Source organism: Plutella xylostella, chromosome 31, assembly GCF_932276165.1.
Source record: "Plutella xylostella chromosome 31, ilPluXylo3.1, whole genome shotgun sequence".
Classification (NCBI taxonomy): Eukaryota; Metazoa; Arthropoda; class Insecta; order Lepidoptera; family Plutellidae; genus Plutella; species Plutella xylostella.
Genome location: NC_064011.1, coordinates 2,754,895 through 2,775,854, shown reverse-complemented (window position 1 = coordinate 2,775,854; position 20,960 = coordinate 2,754,895). Strand labels below are relative to the sequence as shown.

Genomic DNA, 20,960 nt, shown 5'->3' with positions numbered 1-20,960 from the left:
TCATCACCTTCACAAATGATCTCATCAGCTATATGTACCGAAATATCCCAAATATTGAATTAGTTTTATACGCAGATGATACAAACGCGGTACTGTATGCTGACGACCTTAACACACTGAATCAAAACGTTAGAGCAGCTCTCAGAGCTTTCGATACATGGTTCAGTAGCAACAATCTCCACTTGAACCCAAATAAAACTAGTGCTATTATCTTCAGAAACACAGCCAGAAATCATGATACGCTGGATATTGAGTTCAATGGAGATAAGATCGGTTTGGTTGAAGAAGTCAAGTTCTTAGGTGTTACCATTGACACATTCCTGAACTGGAAGCAGGAGCTTATATCAATAGAGGGTTCAATTAGTTCAGCATGCTTTGCTATCAGAAGCTTAAGAGATGAGCTTAGCCTCGAACGTCTCAAAATGGTATACTTTGCATTAGTGGAGTCGAGGTTAAGATACAGCATACTGTTCTGGGGTCAAAGTCATTACTACAATATGAGGAAAGCGTTCGTAAGTCAAAAACGGGCCATACGAACAATGGTACGAATTGCACCCTGGGTCTCCTGTAGAGAATTTTTTGTTAGGTTGGGCATCTTAACCGTCCCTTCCTTATACATTTTAGTACTTTTAACTAACCTCGCTAAAAACTTGCCTAGGTATGAGTCAGCTAACGAGAGAACGACAAGAAACAAGTCGAGACGGAAAGAAATTCGTATTGAAATGTTGACGGCTAGACTGAAAATTGCGAAACACTGTGCGCGATACCAGGCAGTTTTCCTATATAACAAGCTTCCAATCGACTTAAAACAAATTGACAATGTCACAAGGTTTGAAAACGGTTTGCGTGCCTTCTTGTTGGAAAAGTGCTTCTACACATTAGATGAATATATCAATATGCATGATTGATTTTGACATTTTAATTGTATTAACTTCATAATTATTATAATTTTTTTTTTATTTATTATTAATTTACTCTAATTTATAACTACAATTTATTTATTCAATACTATTAAGTGTAAATATGTACTGCATGCAACAATTTATATTTTAATTTTTCTTGATTTAGTTTTTAGTTGTAAGTATTTTTAAGTGACATTCAGATACAATTTATTATTGTGAATTGAATAAATGATTGATTGATTGATTGATTGATTCCTCACGATGTTTTTCTTCACCGTAATAGCGATGGTATACATTGTACTTAAGTTTAAAGAACTCATTGGTACATGGTCAGCGCCGGGATTCGAACCCGCATCTCTAGCGTGAGAAGTGGGCGCTTACCCGACTGAGCTACCACCGCTCTTGCACCGATTATAGCTAACCGTACCGTCCCGCTTTTATCCTCTTTCTTTGCTGGCTGATAGATAATTTGTGGTTTATTATGACAACTTTATTTTCAAAGACAGCTGTTAACCTTCTTGACTCTTGTTCAATCAATAATATTCTGTTTCTGTCAAGGCTTTTTTCAAAATAGAAAATAAAGTTTAAAATGATCATAGTAGGTATTTTAGTTTTTGATTCGGATATTTAACTTTTACGAGTCGGCCATGGTAAGTCACCCCTGTTTATTGGTCTTAATCTACTGCAGGTTGACTGGAAGATAATCTTTCTTCGTTTGCTTTAAATGTTTGTAGTTTTCTGATAGGTTAATAAGTTTTCAGTCCTGATATGCCACCAAGCGCAGGGGCTGTACATGCAGCTGCAATAAATACATGTTGTATGATTATCTATTAATATGTTGTATAATAAGCTGTTTTGATACTTTGCGTAGATTTTGTGTACAGTCAGGAAAATAAATATATGTGCTTACCCCAGCGAAATGATATTTTGTGGATGAGTACCTACCTACATACAAATAATTCCTCCTTATAAGTTTAAGAATAGTTCATGTCACGTATTTCCCTCAGTGGATCTTAAAGTTAAAGTGTTTGCGCTGGGGTGGCCCACACTTTTGCTGATTGTACAATTTCTTGACTACTAGTACTTGAAAGTCCATACTAAACAGAGTTGCAAGATAGTGTGTTGTACCTAAGGTAGGCTTTAATATAAGTAAGTACTGAAATAACATTATTATAACTAATTATGATTATGATATTATTAAATTTAATTTATTTGCAGGATTACTTCTACCAATTTTATAACTGGCTGTTCAAGAGGGAACATACGGGAAAGGTAATTTTATTTTTATTTTAAGGTTTACCCATAACTGTATATTATACACTCACGGGCAATGAAAAACGACTCCAATTTTTAAAACTTTTAATTTACCTAAATAAAAAAAAACTAGGTATTTTGTTTGGTAATATCCTGATGCTCTGTTACAGGCACTTTAATGTTGTAGAAGGCGTCTTAAAGCTATCCATTTCCGTTTTGGAGTAATTTAGTGCTTTTTTCAGTGGAATCTTTTCAATGTCCGTGAGTGTATTATGAACTCTGCGACTATAAGACAGTGTAAATGGGTCGCCTTACAGCCAGGCATTCAAAGAACTCATTGGTACATATCAGCGCCGGCTTTCCAACCCGCATCTCTAGCGTGTGAACCGGGCGCTATTAGCCCGACTTAGCTACCACCGCTCTTTTTTTTCTTTTTTTAGTCCACTGCTGAAGCCAGGCAGTACAGAGTGGTCGCCACAACTCAGGCTCAGGAGGATGCCTTCGATATAGTCGCTGCCAAGGGACCAGGGAAGTACTCAGGGTATGTCATTTCATTTTATAGACCCCAGAAGGCCTTGAAAGGGGTTGACGTGACAAATGTTTTACGTCGCGCTCACTCACATCGCGCGCCTTCACAGAAAACTTTTGTCATGTGCTAGCGAACCCGTGCTAGGCCAGTAGTGCATAAGTCGCATGAGCTACAGTCACCCCATCGGCTTACCACTTTTCCAACACCCTGTATTCTATGCCCCAGGTTCGTGGGCACAATAGCCCACCTAGTAAAGGTGCTCTGTATGACCTACACCCTACCCACCTACTACATACCACTTTCCCAACACTCTGTGTCCTCTCCCCCAGGTTCCTCGGCACAATAGCTCATCTGGTAAAGGGAGCTCTAGGCGCGGGCATCATGAGCGGACATGTGGGCTTCATGAAGGGCGGCCTGTACCCCTCACTCGTCACCTCCTTCATAGCCGGCTCCTACATCGGGTACTGTCTTTATGTGAGCACCTGGTTTGTTTATTTTCGTTTGTTTTGTATTACACTACAGAGGAGTTACCCGGATTACGCCGTGCCAACCAGGAAACACATATTTTTTGAGGGAGCGGAATACACGCTTAAGGATAGGATGGGAAAGTGAGTACAATCGACATAAATATGTTGTACTTACTGGGGTCTTGGGTGTAAATATTTATCTATCTACATATATATCTGTGTAGATATATCAGCTGTCCTGCATCACAGATTCTGCAGAGCTTGGAGTCGGAGGGCCGTGTGTGAGATGTCCCCACATATTATTATCATGTTACCTATTTCACTTTCAGAAACTGATGTCTTCCGCCCAGATTATCTACAAGAGGACAAACATACCGGAAATGAACTATCCCGACATAGCCGAAGCGGCCACGGCAATCTTTCCTAATCCTAAGGTTCAGAGGTTTTCAGTGTTTTTTAGGTAAGACATTTATGGTTTTTGTTATTTATCTGTATTATATTCATTTATTATACCTAGGTACCAATATTTTCTTTTCTTCTTTTCTTTTTTCTTTCTTCCGAAAAGAAAATAATGGGTACCATATAATAATATTATGATTTTGTCAAACTCAAAAACTGCCAAGCATACTGTTTAACACATAGGCTAGTAGTCCAGTCAATGAATGACCCAAAATACCTGCTCACGCACTCTACACCTCATTCCTTGACTGGACTATAGATACTTTTTATCCTGAAAGCCTAGCACGGGGCTCAAGACGCGCCGAAAAGACGTGACAAAAGTTTTGCGTCGCGCTAACTCACATCGCCTGGCTTTAAGAGCAAGCGCCACTGAAAACTTTTGACACTTTTTCCTTGACTTATCGTCCTTTGCTAGGCCGTCTGATTTTTAAATTTTTTCTTAAGCCTTGAATATATGATTAAAAGTGAATGTATCCCACACCAGGCATTATCTGGACGTGATAATTTGCATGGAGCTGTTTGGAGCATGTGCGTGCTACCAACTCATCATCGCCAGGACCATGAAACAGTTGATAGAGGACACTGCTTCTTGTTAGTGTTTTCAATCGTTTTTATGTAGATTTACTGTAAAAAAACACACGTTTGGGAAGCTAGAATAATCAAAATTTTATGTAAATCGGAACTGTGTAAACTGCAAAACGACGGACGACGGTTGCATAAACCTAGGTACAGTAAGGTGCAGAGAAACCTGACCCCCCTCAGGGGAAAACTTTGTTACTATGAGAGGGGGGTCAGGTTTTTCTGCACCTGACCGTACCTGGTGTTGCAAAAGTGGTATACTAAGCCGAAAGGGGTGACTCGTGAAGTTGATCACAAAAGTTCTCCGTCGCGCTCGCTACTTTTGTCATATTATCTTTATTGCGCCCTGTGCTAGCCCTTCAGAATGAGATCCAGGGTCACCACTTTTCGGCTAAGGACAACAGCACCTTTACCGTCCGCATTTTGCAACTAACCTCAAGTAATTTTCAATAACTCGTAAATTACCCTACTGGGGCAGGAGCACGGGGCTCATTTAAGACGTGACATAAGTTTTGCATCGCGCTCAGTCACGTCACGCAGCCTCAAGAGCGAGCGCGATGGAGAACTTTTGTCACGTCTTAAATGAGCCCCGTACTAGCCCTTCTGATTCGTGTACAGTACCCGTATCACGAAAATTCGAGTTAACGAACGAATAGAATCGAATGCGAGTGCGACTATTGTCAACTTGACAGCACTTTCGAACACTTTTTACCTTTCGAATGAGTTTCGAAAAGAATGACCACAGAGTACATAGGTAATATTATTCTGACAATGACCTATGGAATGATAGCTGTCAAACTTTCGCAAATCTATATGTCGCAGGCAACTGGTTTAATCTCCTGTTTGATTGAACCACTAGCCCGTTCATTGGATGGCGCTATTCAGTTGTATGACTAAAGGACAACTCGTCAAGTCGTTGATTGTAACGTTCGACGTCTTGACTGAACGTCATTCAGCGAAGTCGTTGAATGGGATATAGTATAGCAACTTTGTAATGTCTGGTTAGGGTGAACATCACCAGACAAGAGTCAACAAAAAGACTATGTTACAAAGCTCTTATCTCACAAATTAACCAAACAATAACAATAAACGTTCCTTCATATTGTTGTTCATAATTATCCAGTTTCGCCACTTTTTTTCTTTGAAACTATCCGCCCGCGGCGTAATAGTAGGTAAATCCATGTTGTCACACTATTTTAACACAAATAACGCACTTTAAAGCTAATTTATTTGCAAAAAACTAACAATATAGGTAGGTACTTTTTGTGTCAGCTGTTAGCTGTTAGACGCCATATTTGTTTTATTCACCACCTGACTGATTTTAAGTCAGCTAACTAGTTGGACGTTTTGTGACGCTTGTACAATCAACGTTCGGCCTAGTCATACAACTGAACAGCGCCATCCAATGAACGGGCTAGTGGTTCAATCAAACAGGAGATTAAACCAGTTGCCTGCGACATATACACCGCCATTTTGTTGTTGACAGGTTGACAGCACTTTCGAATAGACTATCGAATAGAATGTGCTGCGTTTTTTCCGGATCGCTCAACAGTGCTCCAAAATTGATAATGCGCATAGAAATCTTTGACAGATCGGTTGTTTTCGATTATGTGACACATGATATTGACCCCTATTCATTTCGAACAAGGTGCAAAATGCAAGTGTTTTTTTTAAGGCTCTTACGATTTTATGATTCGGGTGTGAAGTTCTGCATGTGCATTATTAATTTTGGACAAGTGTACTTATATACCTATTGCATTGCGAACATGGGTCATGATATCCGTCAATAGTGGACGAGAAAGGCTGATGATCAAAAAGACTTTCACTAAGGGTCACTTATACCAAACGCTAAACGTATTTTAATCTAATTTTAAATACATTTTAAAAACAAAAAAAAACTTTATTTCAGGCAATAAACCCATAGTTACATTTATAATACATTTGAACTGACAGACGTTGGACAGGCTACTAAATACGTTGAGCGTTTTGTGAAATTTCACTAAAAAAGATTTTCGTTTCAGTTACGATGGATATACGGCTATATTTGGTGATTATAATTATACCGATCTTGCTCATTTGCATGGTGACAAATTTGAAGTCTCTGGCGCCGCTGTCGATTGTTGGGAACCTTTTCGTATGTAAGTAAAAAAAGTTATTATTAAGTATACTTTAATCAAAATATCCTTCCACCCCAAGGTTGTCTTGAAGCAATCGCTTTAAGCGATAAGACCGCCATTTTTGTACATATTTGTTAGTATTTAAGTTATGTAAGTTTCTTTTATGTGTGTGTACAAATATAATATTCTAAATATAATATATTCTATCTATCCATCTATCTATATGTATAGGTTGACGTATGATATGTATTTGACGGCAGGCCAGTGTAGTGGTTAGTGACCCTGACTGCTATGCCAAAGGTCCCGGGTTAGATTCCCGGCTGGGGCAGATATTTGTTTAAAGTCTATTTGTACTCGGGTCTTGGGTGTTGATATTTATATTTAATATGTATCTATCTACAGTATTCGTGTAGATATATCAGCTGTCCGATATCTATATTACATACAGGCTCTGCCTAGTTTTGTATCGGATGGCCGTGTGTGAGGTGTTCCCACATATTTTTATATGTGCTGTGATCTCTAACACCTTCCATTTACCCCCTTCCAGTGGCCTGCCTAGCGCTGACCATCCGCTACGCGGTCCAGCTCAACCCCTCGTTTACCGGGATGCGGGCTACAACGAGCCTGTGGAGCTACCTGGAGTTCCTCGGCATGAGTATCTTCAGGTATGTATATACAATTATACAGGGTGTTGCAAAAAGGGTAACCTAAGCCGAAACCTGCATTTGTAGCATGTTATATCTAAGCTCGAAAATGAAGTCAGAATTTTAAAATTCGCAAAATAATATTATCATTTTCCATAGAAACTTCGTTGGTCACCTGACTTTTTTCTATAGAGAATGACTTTTTTTTCTCGAATTTTGAAATTATGATGTCATTTTCGGGCTTAGATATAACATGCTGCACATGTAGGTTTCGGCTTAGTATACCCTTTTTGCAACACCTGTAGACTACAACATTTACTTATAAAGATGGGTACTGACCAACGTTACGGACTGTAATGTAACATTCCCAGCGAGCATGTTACGCAACGCTGTGTTCTAAAATCGGCTCGTAGCTCGCTGGTTTCCCCGTAACACTACGTACTGACAGCACGAATGCTCGCAGTGTAACATGCTACATTACACCTCTTAACGTTGGTCAGTAACCACCTTTACAGAACAGCGAGCCAGCTTGTGATATTATTATGTTCTAGTGTATCACTCAGATTACGAACTTTTTATCATGCTTTTGCCTGTATTGACCATTCGTAAGAACGTTTCATTACACAGAAATGATCGACGAAATGTTGTAATGTATACTATCCTAACTAATATTATAAATGTGAAAGTAACTGTGTCTGTCTGTTACTCGTTCACGCCAAAACTACTGAACGGATTTGAATGAAATTTGGTATACATACGATCTAGACCCTGAGAAAGAACATAGACTACTTTTTATGCCGGAATTCCCACGGAAAAAAACATTTTAAGGCGAAGCGAAGCACGCGGGAACAGCTAGTATTGTATATAATTATGTCGGCACCGTAGCTCAGGTGGTAGTGAAGCTGCTTCCGACGCTTGGGGCCGCGGATTCGAATCCCGCCCAGGGCAAACATTCGTGTGATGAGCACTTGTGTTTGCCTTGTGTCAGGTTGTCGTTTATCTATTTAATAAGTTTCTGTGTAGATATATCAGCTGTCCGACACCCACAGACATAACACAGGTTCTGCCTAGCTTGGGGTTGGATGGCCGTGTGTGAGATGTCCCCACATATATTTATTTATTTTATTTATGTATACTCAATTTTCAGTATGTCCTGTGCCGGCGTCGTGGTCCCCGTCAGTAATAATATGAAACAGCCTGAGAAGTTCGGCTTTGTCATGGTTATTGGTGAGAGAGAGTTGTTTTGTATCATTGTCATAGGGTGCTTACATAGAAAAACGGGTTCCCTGTATCTACTTGTACCGGTAACCTGATTATGCGAAAGCGCTCACTCACGGAGCATTTCCCGGATTTTTTAATGTCATGTGCGCTTTCGCTTAATCAGGTAACCGGGTACAGGTAGATACAGGGAACCCGATTCTCTATGTAAGCACCCATAATCACGATTCGACCCATGACGTCCCCAATGATGGGGCACAGGTATCTTTACAATAAAGGACGGTTTTTAGGCCTAGTCCACCACGCTGACCTAGTGCGGGTTGGTGGACCCCAACACAAGCTTACTTTGTATGGTTAGCGGAGTTTTACTGAAATTACAGAGCATTTATAACACTCGTGAAATAACGCTTCAACTCGCTTGCGAGTCACCTCTGACCACCCCTTCGGGGATTACAGTCGTGAGCATATGTATGTATGTATGTATGAAATAACGAATGCGAAACCTAAGCATACACCTATCGTTATCGTGCGTATGGCATCAAACGGATTGTCATAAATGCATGGAGAGACGGCGTCTGAAATCTGATGGAAGTGGACGCACTTGTACGAATTTCTATACAAAGAATACTGAATGCGATGCGTCCGTTGCGTACGATGCCAATAGATGGACGCTTATATGTATACATTTAGGGCAGATTTTTCAATGGTCAAATAAACGCTATTTGAGCAATAGAATTGTCTAATACAAACATTCAGGGCTGATTTTTCAATGTTCTGATTTATAAACGTTATCTGAGGAATAATTCTGATGCTGCCACATCTGTATTAGACAGTGACAGCAACAATTTTATTCCTTAGATAACGTTTATCTGACCATTCAAAAATCAGCCCTAAAACATACAGTTTACGTTTTTTTTCAGGAATGGGAACTATAACGGCTCTTTACATATTGATATCGTTTTTCGGCTACGCGGCCTACAAGGATGGCTGCGTGACGCCTATTACATTGAACTTCCCTTTGGAAATGTGAGTTTAATGCTTAGATTAACAATATACGAACAAGACGGAGTGCAACATACGAAAATAAATAAAAAAAACTGTTGGCATTTTGTATACTGTCAAACCGTTTGGTTGAACCTATAGAGCTTCCACTATGTTATTGTATTCTTGACGTTTCCTTATGTCTGGTAAGTAAAGTTGGTTTTCCGTTGAAGTCATCAAATATGTATGGGATTTCGACTGTCAAGAAACCAATAATATAATGGACAGAGTATAATGACAACCATTGTTTGCAGTTGCACCAAAGAATAAGGTTATAAAATAATCTAACTGCAATTATTAAATATAAGAGCTCAGTGGTATAAGTGGGGTGTAATTCTTCGAGATGTTTCTTTTGCATTGACATTCCATCTAGTTCGTATTACAATATCGTTTGTTAGGTTTTAGGCTATTTCACACTTTGTTTTTCATTTAAGCATCTGTATTTGTTCACAAAATAAAGTTTTTACCGGTAACACCAATATCGCACGGCGAAGAGTTTGCTATATAAAGGCTGAAAGATTGGCCGGCAGCTCACTTTGTTTGGAGCACGCAACGAGAACAGACGTCTGAGTTCTGGTAAAAGTATTTGAATAATAACGGATTACCTATACTTGTGCGTTTTACTGGTTTCACGGTAGCAGTGTCCTGGGATTTCCCAATACTTCAGAAGTGGTAAGTACACACGTTTATTTTATGATGTTTTTACACTTTTTACAAAATACAGTTCTATTAGTTTTGACAATTCAATATACCGAAATTAAACACGTGGTTGAGCAAAGCTGAGAAAGGTCCATTCTTTGAAGTTAATAGACAGTTTATTTGACATTTGACAGTTTTTATGACATATTATATGGTTTATGACGAAAGGGATTGTAAAAGGTGGACAAAAATTTCATTATTTTTTAGCTACGACGCACCATTTTCGAGATACCCGCACTTTTGTTAAATATTTGACATTTGACAGTTTTTATGACAGATTCTATGGTAACGATTGCTATATGGGGGGTTACAAAAGGGGGGCAAAAATTTGATTATTTTTGAGCTACGACGCACCGTTTTCGAGATACCCACACTTTTGCTAATTTGCGTGATTAACCTATTTTTTTTACTCAATATCGTTTGTTTTTCTTTGTTTCGAGTGCCGAATACGATGCCTGAAGGCGACGAAGCTTCGCGGAGGCGCCTAACAACGCCCGACCGAAGAGAAGCGGGTCCCAGCCGGGAGTCCCAGAGGCGCAGTCGCAGCCGCACCCGTCGGAGAAGCCAAGACTACCGAAGTCGCAGCCGGCTGCGTACCCCTGAGCTAAGGCGACTGCAAGAGCTGGAGTTGCAGCGCGAACGAGTACGCACACTCGAGGATGAGCTGCGTCGAGAGCGCAGTTACCGCCGGGAAAGCGTGACGCAAAGAGAGTCACGCAGCCGTCACCGATGTGAAGAAGTGCTTCATCGTGAGCGTGATGCAGGGCATGTCAACAGCGTCCGCGAGAGAAGCAACCTCCGCGAGCGTGAACCGGAAGATCAGCGCGACGAGCATCGCACACCAAGACTGAAGGGCTGCGGCAGGTCAGATAGTCCAACGTTTACCTCCAAGGACCTTATGTCCATTATTAATTCATTCAGGCAGTCCCAGCCATTGACCGTGCCGACTTCATCACATTCAAATAATATCAATCACCAAAATATCCTTCCTGATTTTGACCCTTCGTCAAAGGGTCAAAGAATCGATATTTGGATTAAAAAAGTAAATGAGTGTGCCACTGTCTATGGCTGGGATGAGAAAACGACCATACATTTCTCTATGCAGAAGCTCCAAGGATTGGCTAAGTTGTGGTATGAAAGCCTCAATTCTATACTATTCAGCTGGGCCGAATGGCAACAAAAATTACTTAACGCTTTCCCGTTTGAGCAGAATTATGGCCAATCCTTGGAGGACATGCTTAAGAGAAGAAGTAAATTCAATGAACCCCTAGAGATTTATTACTACGAAAAGTTGGCCTTGTTAAATCGGTGTGATATTGAAGGCAAGCGCGCTGTGGAATGTATTATCCACGGGTTAAACGATAAAACTATGCGATCTAGTGCTAACGCTCTATGTTGTACTCAACCTGATCAACTTCTTCACTTTCTGATGACAAACAAGGAGACTCCTGCGCCACAAAATTTTGATCGTTCTAATTTTAAATCCAAAAATGTCGAATCGTTCACTAATAACCAAACAAATCAAAGACATATAGGAGCGCACCTTATTCAAATCGAGAACTCTTCTGCTTTAATTGTAAAGAAAAAGGGCACCCATATTTAAAGTGTCCAAAACCCTTGAATATGTGCACCAAGTGCCGCCGGATTGGCCATAACGTAGATACTTGTACATACAAGCAGGAGAGTGACGGTAAAGGTAATGCTCCTAAAACCATGCGTATAATGACATCCGAATCTAATTCCAAATTTGTTAAGGAGAGCCTGATTAATGAAGTAGGGTAACGTAACGTACCTAGGGACATTTTCGACTACCCCAACTTTGAATGAAGCTATCGCAGCGTACAACTAAGATATTAATGTGAAATTTTCTTTATTCGGTAGGATATATAATCTACTATCACTAGTATGTGTGCTAAAGCTTTAGTGTGGCCAGATTTTATTAAATTAAGATAAAAGTAAAAATGCTTGTTTTGACCCAAGGTACGTTACACGTTTGTACCTTGGGACACTGTTTCCTATAGCTTTGTACTATGGAAAATGCAAACTTCTAAATAACGCCTTATACTCTGTTCTTATTGATTTACTGCATCTCTCTTCTGTCTAGTTTCACTCTGGCACTAATAAGAACAGAGATATAAGGCGTTATTTAGATGTTTGCATTTTCCATAGCACAAAGCCATAGGAAACAGTGTCCCAAGGTACAAATTTAATCGTGTCCCAAGGTACAAAAAAGCAATATTTAACCAAAATTTAAATATCTTTATTTTTAATTAATAGGAATCCTTCAGATAATTGCAATGTCATAAAATTAAATAACTGAAAAGTTATACGTGACATCCATGTCTTTATTTTGAGCATGCCTCAATGAGATAAAGCAACACAAAAAAACTATACAAAAGCTACTTTTGACTCCAAAAAACTTCATATTGTCTTCACCACACACTCGATGCTGGTATGATCAGGAAACTCACTAGTTTTGCCAAGCGAGTAAAATACTATGCCTAGGGTAGAATTTTAATGTGTTTATTTAGCCGGTTTTTAAAATACAATCAATGTCCCGAGGTACAAGCGTCCCAAGGTACGTTACGTTACCCTACCGACAAAAGCCTTCGTAGATTTTGGAAGTGAGGTTTCACTTATCCAGAATACTACCGCTAAGTCTCTAGGGCTTGTCTGTGATCAACCGCCAACTCCATTAAAGGGTTTTGGCAATACCGTTGTCAGCTCTTTTGGCGGTGTAAAAGTGACTGTGGGCGTTGATGGCGTAAATGCGGATATAATATGTCACGTTGTGGAAGATAAATTTCTGGACTGTCCCTTACTAATTGGACAAACGTTCACCGAGCAACCCCATATACTTGTCATAAAGAACGCCGACAATCTTAAATTCTATTGCGTTAACAATGACTTACCATTTGCACGGTGTGAAGATTTAGATAGCCCTGACGTGAGCATTTCAAGTATATCAACAACCAAGATATACGGACCCGCTATGGTTAAAGCATCTGCCAGCACCACCATTGACGGACACATACTGTTAAGTGGCAGGGTAGTGGGAAAACCCAATCATGAGTTCGCCCTTACTGGTGGAGTATACCAGGTTAAGCTAGGGCAGTTGTATGTTCATCTCACTCCCTTAACTGAGTCCTGTGTCATTGGCGAAGGCGATGTATTGAGTAGAGGAACGAGAATTCAAGTTGTTAAACGAATTTGCTCGGATCCTACAGATTTAACGGGGCATGAAGGGTCTACCATAGACTCCAGTAAGGTACATGTAGGTGACGGGGTTGATGGTAACCAAAAGCAACGGCTTCTTGAGTTGTTGTCGAAATACAAGCATTGTTTTGCAGAGTCCCTGAAAGATTTGGGCTGTACAAGTCTAACCGAAATGAATATAGAGTTAAATAGCAAGCGCCCCGTTGTCTACCGCCCATATAGGCTATCGCACCAGGAGCGAGATCAAGTTAGGACAATGGTGGCCGACATGCTTGACGCGGGGATAGTCCGAGAGTCAGTCTCAGAGTACGCCAGTCCTATAATTTTGGTACGTAAAAAGGACGGAAAACAGAGACTTTGTGTAGACTACCGGCTTTTGAATTCTGTAACCGTTAAAGAACGTTACCCTATGCCAGTGATCGAGGATGAGCTTGCACGCCTCTCAGGACAAGCCTACTTTATAACTCTTGATCTGGCATCGGGATATTACCAAGTCCCTATTGCTGAAGAATCAAAGCCTCTTACATCGTTCGTCACTCCGGACGGTCAATATGAGTTCAACCGTATGCCGTTCGGATTGGCAAACGCACCGGCCGTGTTCCAGCGGTTAATGAACAAAGTGCTCGGATCTTCCAGGTTCACCGAGGCGACTGCGTACATAGACGATGTCCTCATATACGGGAAAAGCGTTGAGGAGTGCCTGGAAAGATCGGAGAATGTCTTGAAATTAATAGAGCGGGCAAATCTCACTCTAAATCTAGCCAAGTGCGATTTTCTCCAAAGCCAAATAAATTATTTAGGCTATGAAATTAGTGTCGCTGGTGTTCGCCCTGGAGACAAAAAGATTGAGTCCGTTGTGAATTTCCCTCGCCCAACTAACCCACATTCAGTGCGTCAATTTTTAGGATTGGTCGGATATTTTAGAAAATTTATTAGAAATTTTGCTGCATTGTCTTTTCCACTAAACAAACTTTTAAAGAAAGATGTTGATTGGTCATGGACGGATGAGCAAGAGACATCGTTCATGACACTGAAGGACCAGCTAGTTGGTCGGCCAATATTGGCAATATATGATCCCGAAGCCGAGACTGAGTTGCACACCGACGCCAGCAAAGTTGGCGTTGGTGGTATACTGATGCAACGACGTAATGGTGACGATACGTTTCGACCCGTCGCCTATTACAGCCGACAAACATCGCCTGAAGAAAATAACTTCCACGCGTATGAACTTGAGACTCTCGCCGTGGTGAGTTCTCTGAAGAAATTCAGAGTGTATCTCCTCGGCAAGAGTTTCAAAGTTGTAACGGACTGTAGCGCGCTGCGCTCAACGTTTTCCAAACGTGACCTGATACCACGGATTGCACGATGGTGGTTACTCCTCCAGGAATATCAGTGCACGATAGAATATCGGGCGGGTGCCAAAATGTCCCATGTGGACGCTCTGTCACGAAATCCTGCTGTTGACGATTCCACCACTGATGCGGTTAGCGACACGTACCCCAGCGTAATGACCATTAGTGGCGATGACTGGCTACAAACATTACAATTGGGAGATTCGGAACTGAGCCGAATCCGTGACATTCTAAGCCATGATATGGATGCAGAAGGTCTCAAGTATATAAGGGACAATTATCTTATTAAAGATGATAAATTATACAGATACTTGGATGGTGACAAAAATAATATACGCTGGGTTGTACCAAAGGGTGCAAGGTGGCAGATTTGTCGCATGAATCATGACGAAATTGGACATTTTAGCGTGGAGAAAACCCTAGAACGCATAAAAAAGACATACTGGTTTGCAAAAATGTCCAAGTTCGTCAAAAAGTACGTTCAAGCTTGTCTTGAGTGCGCTTACTCTAAAAAGTGTAGTACTAACGAAGGTCTTTTGCACTCAATTAACAAAGTGGAAGTACCATTCAATACTTTACATATCGACCACCTTGGGCCCTTCGTACGCTCAAAGAGAGGAAACTGTTATTTGTTGGTCATAGTAGACTCGTTTACAAAGTTCACCTTCATTAAGCCAGTCCGAAATACGAAAAGCCAAACGACAATAAGAGTACTGGATGACATACTTTATACTTTCCGGAATCCTGATAGAATTATCAGTGACCGCGGTACAAGTTTCACTTCGTACACCTTCAAGCACTTTTGCTCGGAGAAGGGTATACGACATGTCCTAAACGCGGTCGCCTGTCCACGGGCTAACGGACAGGTGGAGAGATATAACCGTACAATTTTAAGCTCTTTAACGGCGCAAAACCTAAATTTTGATGAAAAAGACTGGGATGATAAAGTAGGCAGGGTGCAATGGGGTATTAATAATACTTGCCACAAAGCTACGGGAAGGACGCCGGCTGAAGTCATGTTTGGGCCACAAATGAATTCAGAAATAAGACCGATACTTAATGAAGTTGTTCGTGAGGCTCAGGAAGACGAAAAATTAACAACTATTCGTGAAAACGTTAAGGATAAAATTGACGATGACCAACACAAACAAAAACAAAGGTATGACAAAAACCGGCGCCCTGCTCGCGTTTACAGCGAAGGAGAGCTCGTGAAGATTACTAGAACTTCGTTCAGTAACGATGGAAAGAGCAAAAAGCTCATTCCATCATACATAGGGCCGTATAGGGTAGTGTCAGCGTTAGGTAACGACCGGTATAGGGTTGCTGCTATACCCGGCTTAAACAGCACCAAAAACAAGCGCAAGACTACAGTAGCCTCCGATCGAATGATGCCCTGGGTACATGTGGCTGCTTTGAATGTCAATGAGAGTGGCGAGGAAAGTGATCAGGATGATAACTTAAGTGATAAGTAAATGATTTTTATATGTAGTAACCTAGTAAAAATAACCACGATAAGATAGGAGAAATAAGATTGATTGTAAATGTAATAGGTATGTAACAGATGATTTACTTATTATTTATACTAATGTACTGATGTTTGTATTAGACTAATCTATATATACTTAACTCAGATTACCTACTTACAATAACTTAAACGATAATTTGTGATTTTGATTCTTGGCTAAATATTGATTATTGTAGGCAAGTGAGAAGGAGGGTTCACTGCCTGCAGTCGTTGATATGTGTGAAATCTTGTGAGAAGGAGGGTTCACAAGATTGTTTTGTTGTTACCCGTGAGAAGGAGGGTTCATGGGTGTCAGCAGGACGATTTTTAGTAGTTCGGTTGATTCATCATGAGTATTGTGTAGTAATCCTGTGAGAAGGAGGGTTCACAGGATATGTTTTGACTGTTACCTGTGAGAAGGAAGGTTCATGGGTATCAGCAAAGCAGGCTCACTGACTGTGGTGAATCAATTGATTTATTATATTATGATAATTTTAATCTTGTGAGAAGGAGGGTTCACAAGATTGTTTCGTTGTTGCCTGTGAGAAGGAGGGTTCGCAGGCATCAGCGGAGCAAATGATTGAATTGTGATATACCTATATTGTATCTAATGTATTAATGGTGTTATAATCTTGTAAGAATGAAGTTTTTATAATGTAGAGGAGTTAGAGAGGTTTAATAGAGGTTGTTCTATATTTTGTTAGTAATTTAAAGAATCAATTTATTTTTATTTGTTTTACTCTCTTCTATTATTTTATTGAGATTGGAAGTTACCATAAGTTTGTGATTATTTTTTTTACATACAATTTTGTTAGTCTTGTTGCGTGCATCCAACTAATTGAGTGACCGAATGTTAGGTTGACAAGGCCTGTCAGCATGCTTGGGGACAAGCATGTCGTCAGGATGGTCGAATGTTAGGTTTTAGGCTATTTCACACTTTGTTTTTCATTTAAGCATCTGTATTTGTTCACAAAATAAAGTTTTTACCGGTAACACCAATATCGCACGGCGAAGAGTTTGCTATACAGGGTGTTAACTTGATTGCGTTGGAGAGGGAAATGGTAGATACAGCTGATGATACTGAACACGATAAGACATTAAAAAACGTATTTTATTTGCTTTAAGCTGACCAACATAAAACAGTTTTATTTAGTACATTTTAAAATTTCATAGTCACCCTATTCATGTTTAGGTACGTTTGACAGAATGACCATGAACTTGAAAGCCAAGGTCAAGGCCAAAAAAATCAAAGCCAAGGTCAATAAAAAAGTATGCGTGCATCAGCACCACACTTGGAGCCACATCGTCAAGGTACCTACCGAGATTTTGGGTACTCAAAGTACCCAATCCATTGTAGACATTTCATTTTACTCCATAAGTATCACTTTATTGATACACAATTATCTTTTATGAATACAGTACAGTTTCATTTTATGCTTCATAACATAGGTCACACGTATTCACAGCCCAGCACAACATAAAACGAGATGAGGAACAAGGCTTGGTAATCAAAAGATAGAATTGTAGGTACCTTTTCCCTTTTAGGTAATAATTGTAAAAAATGATTGTAAACAAGTAAACAACAATGACTGACTGACAGACTAGATCCACAGAGAAGGTAATGACTATCATAAATACTCGATGGTTATGATACGCGAGATTGTTATTATTCTACTGGTATTCAAAGTGAGGCCATACTTATTACGAGGATTTCCGTACTATTCGTCATCAAAGACGTCTCAATCGCAAGTACACAACACAAATCGAGATGAGCGAGTGTAAGTAAACCAATTCGTCATTGAAGTAGACCCTGTTATCATCCTTTTATGCATTGTGGTCTTTTATCTTTAGCTGCGTACAGACCGGCCAAACGAACGCCAACGAACGGGTTTTGTTGACCTTCGTTGCTCAATCTGCCCCTGTATTATGTATGATAAATGTCCATTGGTGGGCGTTCGTTGGGCCGGTCTGTACGCATCTTTAGGTAATAAAAGAAAAATAAAACGTGGTGAGTATCAAGGGTGAATACTAAACGCTTACCTTATTCTCAGTAAAAAGGTTTAATTGTTCTGAGCTCCTAGAAAGTCATAAATTATATTCTGTACGATCTATGAAACTTTATGCACATCAGCTGTTTAATTGTTGATTAGTATGTCATTAATCACCATGAATAATTTCAATTTTATTTAATAATTGTTATTACCTACTGTGTAATTAATTACAATCATAGTTACATCAAATAAATTATGAAAAGTGAAGTTGATAACAAATTTACAGTGTGTGTTCTTTTGCAATCGAATGTCTCATTGGTTATGTGTTTGTGTAGGGTGACTATGTTTTTGATTAAGGTAAAACTTTCCACTTTACTTTAGACTTTAAACATAAATATTCCAGATTCTGATGTTTTTTTTCTTAGAAACGTGCTTGGTTAGACTAATACTAACCCCCATTTCCCGCTCAAACGCATTCTAGTTAACACCCTGTATAAAGGCTGAAAGATTGGCCGGCAGCTCACTTTGTTTGGAGCACGCAACGAGAACAGACGTCTGAGTTCTGGTCAAAGTATTTGAATAATAACGGATTACCTATACTTGTGCGTTTTACTGGTTTCACGGTAGCAGTGTCCTGGGATTTCCCAATACGTTGGTGGAATTATATAGTTACTCCTTTTATTGACACATAGCTGTTCCCGCGTGCTTCGCTTCGCCTTAAAAAGTTTTCCCGTGGGAATTCCGGGATAAAAAGTAGCCTATGTTCTTTCCCAGGGTCTAGACCGTATGTATACCAAATTTCATTCAAATCCGTTCAGTAGTTTTGGCGTGAAAGAGTAACAGACAGACAGACAGACAGACACAGTTATGTACTTTCGCATTTATAATATTAGTAAGGATAGTAAGGATAAGGATATAAACAGGGTGAGATGCCATAGTCCCAACCCCCATTTTCATAATAATCCTGTAACTACGGAGGTTACGTTATGTTTTTTATGTTTTTTTCAGCGGTCCAAATATTCTGAAAGGTTTAATAGCTGTAATGGTCTACATAACCCACGGGCTGAATTTCTATCAACCATTCCACATTGTCTGGTTCTACATAAAGCCAAGAGTTGCGAACAAGTGTAAACTGTCTATTTATAAGTGGGAGTTGATATTCAGATGTGTGTTTGCACTGCTGGTGTCCGTCATTGCTATAGTTTTTCCGCAAATCAACAATTTGATGGGTTTTGTGAGTATTTTTTATAATTATAGTAGTATTGCAATTGTGTATATTTAAGCGTTCACCTTTCGGTATGATATGCAAGTACGCAACGGTTGCATCGCATTCAGTATTCGTTGTATAGAAATATCGTTTGGTGCGATACGTACGATACCTATATAGGCGGACGCTTAATTTTAATGTATCCCTTAGGACGAGGCCCCGTTGCTACAGTGCCTTGCCGCGCTGCGTTGTTTTTCATATATTTTTCAACGCCATGTCTGTCAAAATGTATGGAAAGCACTGCGTTGCACCTCATCATCATTAGCCAATAATCATCCACTGCTGGACATAGGCCTCTCCAAAGGAGCGCCACAACACTCGGTCCTCGGCCTTCCTCATCCAGCCACTACCGGCTACCCGCCTAAGGTCGTCAGTCCAGCGGGCAGGAGGGCGTCCCACGCTGCGTTTGCCTGTTCGTGGTCTCCACTCTAGAACTCGTCACAACGTCGTTGCACCTCAGCACAGCAATAATTCCCTCACGGTAATAATGATGACTTCCTAAACGCATTCCTTCATTGCAGTTGGGTGCGTTTTGCCTGTCAAACATGGCGCTGATATGTCCTTCCATCATTGAACTGCTCGTCATCTGGCATCGGCCAGGCTTGGGCCGGTTTAAGTGGAGACTTTGGAAGTGCGCCACCCTAATAGTGGTGGGCTTCGCGGTCTTGTTTGTGTCTTCCGGTGTCAATTTATACTCGCTGGTCGTACCAGCGAAAGCGAAAGAGACTGCGACCACTGCCGCCCCGCCGCCACCTGCTAGTTAAATAATATCTAAATAGTAAATATTCTTGCTTAGAATGTTTTACGTTTGTTACGAGAAAATTAAACGATCTGGAAGTATAATTTTGTTTTATTAGATTTTACGCTGAAACGCCTCTGAAGGGCCTCGCCACAAAAAATAGACAGTGTTTAACAGTTGTTTAGTGCTGTCAAACACCTACAAAGTCTGTCAAATTTTGTTTTAAACACTTGTTTAACAATGTTTAAAGTTTTTTGTGGTAGCACAGATAATTTTAGCCTGACTAGCGGATCCACATTTTATTTTATTTGATAACTCTACCATACTCTGTCCATCTTATTATTGGTTTTTTGACATTCGAAATCCCATACATATTAATTGATTACTGCAAACAGAAACCAACTTTACTTAGAGTGCCACAAACTTATCTGTTCCGGTGAGAGCTCACGTAAACGTCTAATATTTCTTAATTCTTTAAGATGTTAAGTTTTCCCGTAATGGTAATTAATTAACCCTTGCGGTTAGAATAAACCCATCTAATATATATCAATATATAATTTATTAGTAAATAATGAGATATGGACCAATTTAGTTAACTCTCACCGGAACAGATAAGTTTGTCGCACTGTACCACTTACATAAGCAAACGTCAAAAAACCATTAATAAGATGGACAGAGTACAATTACTATACTTTGTAAAAAATATAGCATGAGATTTAAACACTATGGGATTTTGTTAATTTTCAAGGGAAAAAACACATTTTGTTTACCAGGCATATACGCATCTATCGATCGTCATAGGACTAATGCTATATTTTACTAAGGGCGTCTTGCACAACAAAGTTAAATAAAATTAAATAGTAGGTATAATTAATAATGTCAGAGCAAGAGGTCATAGATTTAATTTTATTAACTTTGTTGTGCCGGCCGAATGGCGTAGTGGTTAGTGACCCTGACTACTGAGCCGATGGTCCCGGGTTCG

At 39.9% G+C, this 20,960-nt stretch overlaps 1 protein-coding gene across 2 annotated transcripts; it reads left to right on the top strand.

The window, feature by feature from the left end:
• Nucleotides 1-1,398: 1,398 nt before the first annotated feature.
• LOC105388062 (proton-coupled amino acid transporter-like protein pathetic) lies at nucleotides 1,399-20,082 on the top strand. 2 transcript variants are annotated; one of them, XM_011558902.3, is made up of 12 exons: nucleotides 1,400-1,552; nucleotides 2,121-2,174; nucleotides 2,597-2,697; nucleotides 3,015-3,159; nucleotides 3,482-3,612; nucleotides 4,096-4,202; nucleotides 6,212-6,328; nucleotides 6,855-6,972; nucleotides 8,099-8,178; nucleotides 9,090-9,195; nucleotides 18,981-19,206; nucleotides 19,761-20,082. In XM_011558902.3, the coding sequence occupies exons 1-12, from the start codon at nucleotides 1,550-1,552 to the stop codon at nucleotides 20,001-20,003; spliced, it is 1,431 nt and encodes a 476-aa protein (XP_011557204.3). In that variant the 5' UTR covers nucleotides 1,400-1,549; the 3' UTR covers nucleotides 20,004-20,082. The 2 variants fall into 2 exon arrangements, with proteins under 2 accessions (XP_037970564.2, XP_011557204.3); XM_038114636.2 differs by lacking the exons at nucleotides 9,090-9,195; nucleotides 18,981-19,206 and having other exon boundaries at nucleotides 1,399-1,552; nucleotides 19,761-19,951.
• The last annotated feature ends 878 nt before the right edge of the window (nucleotides 20,083-20,960 follow it).

Coding starts and splice junctions, on each gene's coding strand:
- LOC105388062 (XM_011558902.3), top strand. Junction 3,613..4,095: donor AGGTTTTCAGTGTTTTTTAG/GTAAGACATTTA, acceptor ATCCCACACCAG/GCATTATCTGGACGTGATAA. Junction 4,203..6,211: donor GATAGAGGACACTGCTTCTT/GTTAGTGTTTTC, acceptor TTTTCGTTTCAG/TTACGATGGATATACGGCTA.